Genomic DNA, 8,563 nt, shown 5'->3' with positions numbered 1-8,563 from the left:
GTAAATTGCTCGTGGCTTGTGCGATCCTCATCTTGTGTTGGTTGTGCGACACCCTATTGAGGGTTTGGCGGGTGATGCCAATCAGATCGTGAACCTCCAAGTGAGTGAATCGCCACAACGAGGACTAGCTTGCCGGCAAACAAGTGAACCTCGGTAAAAATCATTGTCATCAATTGGTTTCGAGGTGATTGGTCTTCATTCTTATGATTGATTGGTTCATCCCTCGACTCGGCGATATAACTATCTTACTCACTCTCTTTACATTATTGCAAACTAATTACCAAGCTCTTTAGTGTAGCTAGTTGTGAGAGCTTGTTAGTTTGGTTAGTGTGGCTCTTTAGTTAGCCTTTGAGAGCACACTAACTTAGTGTAGTGACATAGCCATTATATGGATAGAAACTATAGAAACTAGAATTGTGGTAGTTGGCTTGTATTTTTAGTAGGCTAGCGCAATATTTGTTTCACCTCATAATTGTCTAACCGGTTTGTTAAGTGTTGTTGTAGAAATCATTAATAGGCTATTCACCCCCTCTAGCCATTAGGACCTTACACACTATTAGGCAGGCAAAATTAGAGAATAAAGGAAAGAAGGTGAAGAATCCATTTCGCGTTAGTGAGGGACAAATTCATAAAAAAGTTGAGATGACATTTCTGCAAGCAAACTTACCATTCCAAGAAGGATTACCCAAAGAATAAGATATTGTTTAAAAAACTATACATTTATATTTTTATATGCACAAAATCAAATTTTGTTGAAGTTCCTAACAATACCTTGTGACTAGATTCCTGTCGTACTACTCATGTTTCACATATCATGCGGAGATTCACAAAAATGAAACACAGAAGCACGAATGTCAAAGAAGTATGGATCACCGAAATAAAGGGAAAACAACTAAAAACAGTCAGGTATTAAATAGAAAATTGTTAGCTTATATTATTTATTTGTTTATTGGTTTAGTTTTACTAAATCCAAATAACTTCTAAATTTTACAAAGTTTTTAAAGAAAAAAATCTCCCAACATCCACAACATCAAATTAGTTTTATTATTTTTTTCATAAAATATGTCTTAATAGTGTATTTATTTAAGGGAAAATTGGTTCTATACCATCGAAAGATCACGACATTCGGAAAATACCATCGAAAGTTTGCCGTTACGTAAAATACCATTGAAAATAATAATCCGTTCCGAAATCTAGCATTCTGTTAACAGGTTGTCAACGGCGTCCACCTCACGCTCACTGCACTTCACTGAAAGAGGATGGTCCCACTCGTCATCCTCTTCCCACCCTCTCACCAATCTCCTTGGCATGCTGTGGCAGCTGCTGCACGCGGTGCAGTACCGCTCCACCACCGAGCGCCTACGCCAGAGCGTCAAGCCGTCGCTGCCGCTCTTCCAGGGCCTCGGCCCGCACACCCAGCACTCGGTACGGGAGCTCGGCGAGCTCGCGCCGTGGCGCGGGTCAGGGAGGCGCTCGACATGGCCCGCCGCGCCGACGTGTCCCCGCGCTGTGCAGCTGTCGCGCCGGATGGAGTCGGCCGACTGCGGCATCGATATCACGCGCTGGCTAGAGCACCACGCTCCCGCACACGTCATCGGCGGCGTGCGCAAGCTCCGTGACGAGGCCGACGCGCGCATCGGCTGCGTCGAGGAGATGGAGGCGCCGCTCGCCAAGGCCGCCGGAGTCCACCAGCCCATGCGCGAGCTCCTCGAGATGTGCCACGGTGACTACACCACTGACCCGAACCGCCGCTCGTCGAGCCACGCGAGGCACCCTTCGGGGTCCTCGTCCTTGTCGTCGCTGCCTTTCAGCGACTCGCCGATGGCGAGGAACAGCGGGCCAACTAGCCAGGCGCGGAGAGGTAGAATGACTCGAGGTCGTCGAACAAGAACCGTGTCACTGTCACCGGGACCTCGTCCACGGTGAGCGTGATGCTCTCCGGGAACCCTAGGACGCGGAAGGGGGCGCCATCCTGGATGCTCTCGGTCGGGGGCGGCCTGCAGGTCGCGAGGGAAAAGCAGAGCGCCAGGGAGAAGGCAGACAGCAGCGCGAGCAACGGCGCGAGGAGGGAGGCCAGGTTCTTCCATTTCGACTTTCGTGTTGACGGCCGCCCCAGCTGCCCATGCGATCTTCCATTTTGACTTTCGTTTGGACACCGACAGCCCGTTCTTCGGCCGCTTCGCCCGGGCTTCCAGGCATGACACTTGGCGCCGCGCCGCCCTCGAGAGCAACGCCCGGCAGGCGAGGAGGCTCGCCAAGGCCCTCGGCAAGCTGAGCGGGGCCGCCGCCCCCGCCGCCGCCGCCACCGACATCGCGGCGGCCGACGTGACCATCTCCCCGTACACCCACCAGGGCCACTGCCTGACCGTGGGCGTGGGCACGCCGCCGCAGCCCAGCAAGGTGATCCTGGACTTGGGCAGCGACCTCCTCTGGACGCAGTGCAGCCTGGTTGGCCCCACCGCGAAGTAGCTGGAGCCCGTGTTCAACGCCGCCAGGTCGTCCTCCTTCTCCGTCCTGCCCTGCAACAGCAAGCCGTGCGAGGAGGGCACGTTCACCAACAAGACCTGCACCGACCGCAAGTGCGCGTACGAGAACTACTACGGTATCATGACGGCCACCGGCGTGCTCGCGACCGAGACCTTCACCTTCGGGACGCACCACAACGTCTCCGCCAACCTCACCTTCGGCTGCGGCAAGCTCGCCAACGGCACCATAGCTGAAGCGTCCGGCATCCTGGGCCTGTCTCCGGGCCCCCTGTCCATGCTGAAGCAGCTGGCCATCACCAAGTTCTCCTACTGCCTCACCCCCTTCGCCGACCGCAAGACCAGCCCGGTGATGTTCGGCGCCATGGCCGACCTGGGCAAGTACAAGACCACGGGGAAGGTGCAGACGATCCTGCTGCTGAAGAACCCTGTGGAGGACATCTACTACTACGTGCCCATGGTGGGGATCTCGTTCGGGAGCAAGCGGCTGGACGCCTGGACGTGCCGGAGGACGCCCTTGCGATAAAGCCCGACGGCACCGGCGGCACGGTCCTCGACTCGGCGACCACGCTGGCGTACCTCGTGGAGCCGGCGTTCAAGGAGCTGAAGAAGGCCGTGATGGAAGGCATCAAGCTGCCGGTGGCGAACCAGAGTGTCGACGACTACCCGGTGTGCTTCGAGCTGCCGCGTGGCACGTCCATGGAAAAGGTGCAGGCGCCGCCGCTGGTGCTGCACTTCGACGGCGACGCAGCGCAAATGCGAGGTTGCCTGGGGTTGTGACCACCGTGACGCAGAGTTCACGGAGCTATCTCAAAACGTGACGGAATGTGACGGAATGGTATTTTTCAGAAACGGTTCATTCTTTCGATGTTATTTCACGCATGGACAGATTTTCGATGGTATTTTCCGGATAGCGTGATCTTTCGGTGCTATAGAACTAATTTTCCCTTTATTTAAACTAGTATATGTTATTTTCTAAGAATTGATCAGATTATTTTGACTTTCAACAAAATTAAAATAACATGTAATTTGGAAGTTGGGATAATACATATCCAAAATATTGCCCGTATATAAGAACATCTGTCGCTTTTTTTTAGTTTTTTTTTTTTTTTTTTTTTTTGAAGAACATCTATCGCTTGTGAGTTGCCAGAAATGCAAACTGGGGGCCCAGCAAACCCAACTCAATATTCAGCCTAGTTCATCTTCCACCTCTGGCTCATCCCAACCCAACAAAAGATGTTTCTTCCTCGTAAGCTTCTCCAATGGCGGCGCCCCGCTCAGGATGCCCAGGCCCTAGGAGGCCGCCTCCTGCGCTCCTCCTCATCCCTCTCCGACCCCGATGACGACCCTCCGTTCACGTGGATCCCTAAGCACCCTTCTCGGGCGCCATCGACGCCGACGCCGCCGCCGAAGCCCAAGGCTCTGGCAGGCAAGATCGGGCCCGACGAGCCAGCGCACTCCGACCTTCCGTTCGACTTCCGGTACTCGTACTCGGAGACGGACCCAGCGTGGAGGCCTATCGGGTTCCGCGAGCCCACCCGATTCTCGCCCTTCGGACCCGGCCGCCTCGACCGCCCATGGGACGGCGCAGCCGCAGCACGCGTCGGCGAGGATGCCAGTGGCGACGAGAGGAGCCGGGAGGAGGTTCTCGGCGAACCTCTGTCGGAGGAGGAGGTGGCGGCGCTTGTGGAGAGGTTCCGGCACAGTGATTGCTCACGGCAGATCAATCTGGGTGAGTTTGTTATTTCTGATGCTCCCAGTACCCGAATGGCATCAATTTCTGATGCTTTATGTTATTTCAAATCCTACTGATGAGCATGAGTAGTTGTTTGATTAGGCACAGTCAGGTACCATTTTCGTGAAATGGGCTGAAACCTTGCAAAAAAAGAGTGCTTCACTTGCAACATAGTTTGGATTGGTTCTGAAAGGTTTCTCATGTAATCCAACTGCTCCCCATGTTTGTAGGTGTTTGGAAAGTTGATGCCTTAAGAAGTAGGATTCAGTTTTTGGTGTGAAATGGGTGAAGAAATTCATTGTTCTTGGCATATGGAGAAAATGGTCTTTGGTCACTGTTTCTCATCTCTTGAGTGGAAAAGATCAAATTTTGTAGTATATTTCCTAGATTTTGGTATGTTTGGATCATATATTTGGCATTCTGATGAACAGTTTGCATTAAAATCATAGTAAAGAACTACATCTGATTCCACATTGTAGGTTGAATCCCATGTGTTGTGTTGCATCGAAAGAATGTTGTTCTTCAGAATATACTGTTGCACCATTATATCTGAATTTCGTCTAGGTTATGTATCTCGGCTCACGGGGACATTCCATTTGGGGCGATAGAAAAAATTACATGCCCTGGTATAAATATGTTGTTTCATGCTCTCAGGGAAAGGTGGGGTAACACACAATATGCTTGATGACATTCACAACCATTGGAAACGTGCAGAAGCTGTGAGGATCAAATGCCTGGGAGTGCCAACACTCGACATGGACAACATTTGCTTCCATTTTGAGGTCATAATATGGTACTACAAGCTTGAGAATACTAGGATTTGTACTCTTCTCTCAGTGTCTGTGTCATGTCCTCATGCGAGTGCACATTGTGCAGGATAAAACAGGTGGCAAAGTCATATACTGCAGCATAAACATCATCATCCTGTATCGTGGTCAGAACTATGACCCAAAAAGAAGGCCTGATATACCATTGATGTTGTGGAAACCATTAGCTCCTATCTATCCTAAGCTTGTGCAAAATGTTGCTGAAGGGTTGACTTTCGAGGAAACAAAAGAATTGAGGAACAGAGGATTAAATTCTCCACCACTTACAAAACTGAGTAAGTTGGAACATTATTTTATAGCATTTGGATTATATGGGCTCTCTTGGCCATCACATAGTTATGTTGTCAAGCTATTTGTTTCATCAAAGAGTTTTTCTGTGTTGTGCAGCTAGGAATGGTGTCTATGTTAATGTTGTTGATAAAGTGAGAGAAGCATTTAAGACTGTGGAAGTTGTCCGGCTAGATTGCACTCATGTTGGGACTAGTGACTGCAAGAAAATTGGTGTGAAGCTGAGGGTATGCTCTCATGCTTTTTCTTCTGTGTGTAACTGTGTATGCATGTAGCCATTTTGACTCTCTTGCTCCCTATATTACTCATTGTTGCTTCATTTATCAGTCTATTTTCTTTAACCTACGTTGTGTTTAGATTCTAGAAACACTACTGTGAGCTGTCTTGCTCCTTAGCTGAGAAGCAATTGCAGAAGTAGCAGCCTGATGATTCTTTGACTTTTTTGTTAATTTTACAGGATTTGGTTCCATGTATTCCCATATTGTTTAAAGATGAACAAATCATACTATGGAGAGGGAAGGTTCGTCAAGAGCATTCTGTTTCAGCACAATGCAGTTCCAGACCACAATGATGCATGCATCTGCTGTATATCCAGAGGGTTATTTACCCTGCCATATTGATGACTTCCCTTCCACTAAATGCGATCACTGAAAATCACATGCTATATAATCAACTGCAGTGAATGATCAGGTGGGTCATCCACATTTTCTTGCTGTTGGTTTGTTGCAACTTGCAAATGATGGCTTGCTGCGAAAGAGGAGGATGCTATTCTGCTTGGGTGCAGAGCAATGCAATTCACACAGCTTTGATCAGCAGCAGCTGCCGTATAGACTAGAAATTTCTGCAGCTAGGATCAATGGTGGTTCCTGCTGAGAGATCTGTATCGTCAGTCTTGCATCCTTTGGCCTCTACTGCTTTGTTCGTGTGACACTTGCTGTTGTTGATGCTTAGGCTATTTAGTTGAAGGGAGGCATTGGAACGATGCCCTTTCGAACAGATGGTGTGTGTAATTCGGCTATCCGAGCCTCGATAAGTTGTTCTTCGGAAAGGCTGGGATACATTGAATCCATTGGAATTGGAGATAAAGTTTGTTTGACATTATTTCAGTATATTGAGTGGATAATTTTGTTCCGTTAGAAAGTATAGAAGTGTTTGTGTATGACTTGGTATTGATTGAGGAAAGACTAACAGGGTGGGTCATCTCAGGCCACTCATTTGAATGTGGCTTGGCTGACTCTGAACTTTCTGAGGAAAAGACAAGAGCTCTGAAATTTCTAGAGCATCCCGCTATGATAACTCAAAAGATTCGCACCACGAAATAGAAATCCTCTTAAATTCCAACCACAAGAAGACTGTTGGCAAAGGAAATTCTTGGAGACAAGGAAAAGCGTGTGAAAATGATCAAATTTTAGACATCACCAATCTTTCTCCTCTGGGAACCTAGCTACAATATTACTACATATAAGATAGCTACAATATTACAACATATAAGATTTACACAAACGAAACAAAGAAAGAAAATGTGTTTTTGATTATGACCCCAAATGACTAAAATTTGTCTGGAGACGTGTTCTCTCTCATATGTAGGTTTCTCTATCAAAAACTATCTTGAACTTGAGCCTTCAATCCCATCAATTGAAACAATAACAACATTTCCTTTGAGAGCAACATTTTTGTGTACCGTCTTAATTAATGTGTATGTACCTGTGTGGTAGCTGTATACTTCTTCTATGTGCATCAGTGCATACCGTCAGTCAGAGCTGATACCCGCTGTCTGTAACAAACCATCATTACCGGCGGTGGTGGCGGCGGCGGCGGCGGCATTTTCAGCGCCGGTGTCCTCCTTCCACGAGGCGTCGGTTTCGTCCCACGACCGCGGGCGGATGCCGGTGCGGAAGTAGACGACCATCTCCAGCGCCTCGAACACCTTGTACCTGTCCAGCAGCCCGTTCCACATGCCACTGACGATGCAGTAGTTGGTGTTGTAGGGCTGGCTGTGGTGCGCGGCGTGCTGCGCGCGCGACACGAGCACGCCGGCGCTCTGCAGCGCCTCTACGCCTGGCGGCAGCCTGCGGCGCTTCTCGTGCGCCCACGCGTGGAACTGCTGGCTGAGCACGACGCACGCCGCGAAGGCACCGACGAACGCGTGCGCTGCGGCGGAAGTCGAACCCGCGGCGGAGAGCACGGCGTCGACGGGGGTCAGGGCGAGCGCGGCGCCGCGCGCGAGCGCGTGCAGGTTGTTACAGGGCTCCCGGAACGTGATGGTGGACGGGTGGCGGTGGTGGCCCTGGAACGCGGCGATCTGGGCGCCGAACACTGGCGTGGAGGCGTCGCCGTAGTTGTCGACGAACCAGTGGTACACGCCCGTGGCGAGGTCCGCGATGGAGTAGGCCGCCAGCGCCGCGGCCAGCGGCTCCGCGGGGGAGCTGGAGCCCGCGGCCACGAGGGAGGCGGATGTGGAGAGGGACGAGAGGATGGCCGCCGTGCCTGCCTAGCGTCCACGCGCGCTGCGGCCATGTCGACCGCAGCTCGTCCCGGTCGGCGCGGGACGGGACGGACAGCGACAGCGGCGGCGACCGGCGGACCGGCTGGAGGTGGCAGCGCGGGGTCAGAGTATACATGGCTTGCCTTGTACGCGTCGACGCGTACGTGACGCGTGGGAGCTCTAGCTGGAGCTACTAGCTGTGGGCTGTATCAAACGGAGACCGACCTCGAGAAAACTGGACTCTCGGGGCCTCGCCGCCTCACACTCAAAGGTGCAGGACTGCTGCAGCCTGCAGGTGTATCAGTGTATGGTTGGGCTTTGCATGGATCATATTATGCAGTTTCGCTGCACGTCTGTGTGGTGTGACCGGGATATACGTGGGGAGATGGAAAGCAGAGAGATGGACAGGCCTGACAGTGACCTGACTGGATCGGAACCAGGAATTTTGAAGAGAGAAAATCGGATGGTTCATAGAAGAGAGATGATGTTTTTTGGCATCGACTTCCATTTCAGTGGTCGATGCTGAGTTTGTTTATAGGTTTATCAAATACTAATGTTAGGATTTAGGGTTACTTAAGATAACCGCTACTAGTGTCGGTGAACGCACATTGAGCAGTGTTCTAAATCACCGGCTAAGCCATCTGGCGATCTACCTCCGAAAAACAGCAGATAGGGCTATAGCTAGAGATAGCTAAATCCTCCTCAAACAGCTATAGCTGGAGATAGCAATATATAGCTATAGCTG

General features: G+C 50.6%; 2 protein-coding genes across 2 annotated transcripts; one reads left to right on the top strand and one right to left on the bottom strand.

Annotated features, from left to right (window-relative positions):
- The first annotated feature begins 3,603 nt into the window (after window positions 1–3,603).
- LOC136532548 (CRS2-associated factor 2, mitochondrial-like) lies at window positions 3,604–6,498 on the top strand. The gene is made up of 5 exons (XM_066525130.1): window positions 3,604–4,215; window positions 4,873–5,000; window positions 5,095–5,320; window positions 5,433–5,560; window positions 5,791–6,498. Exons 1-5 carry the CDS (start codon window positions 3,720–3,722, stop codon window positions 5,902–5,904), a joined length of 1,092 nt encoding a protein of 363 aa, XP_066381227.1. The 5' UTR covers window positions 3,604–3,719; the 3' UTR covers window positions 5,905–6,498.
- Window positions 6,499–6,638: 140 nt separating this feature from the next.
- LOC136532549 (fatty acid desaturase 4, chloroplastic-like) lies at window positions 6,639–8,157 on the bottom strand. The gene is given in 2 exon segments (XM_066525131.1): window positions 6,639–7,824; window positions 7,826–8,157. Coding segments are annotated over 2 exon segments (870 nt in total). The 5' UTR covers window positions 7,955–8,157; the 3' UTR covers window positions 6,639–7,083.
- Between the last annotated feature and the right edge of the window lie 406 nt (window positions 8,158–8,563).

The sequence above is a fragment of the Miscanthus floridulus genome, unplaced genomic scaffold, assembly GCF_019320115.1.
Source record: "Miscanthus floridulus cultivar M001 unplaced genomic scaffold, ASM1932011v1 fs_651_1_2, whole genome shotgun sequence".
Taxonomy (NCBI): Eukaryota; Viridiplantae; Streptophyta; class Magnoliopsida; order Poales; family Poaceae; genus Miscanthus; species Miscanthus floridulus.
This window is presented reverse-complemented; position numbering and strand designations above follow the sequence as displayed.

Bases quoted from the DNA above. Each gene is read 5' to 3' on its own strand.
- LOC136532548 (XM_066525130.1), top strand. From the start codon at position 3,720: ATGTTTCTTCCTCGTAAGCTTCTCCAATGGCGGCGCCCCGCTCAGGAT. The intron at 5,321-5,432 runs GTAAGTTGGAAC...TGTGTTGTGCAG, and splicing joins TCCACCACTTACAAAACTGA to CTAGGAATGGTGTCTATGTT. The intron at 5,561-5,790 runs GTATGCTCTCAT...TTAATTTTACAG, and splicing joins AAATTGGTGTGAAGCTGAGG to GATTTGGTTCCATGTATTCC.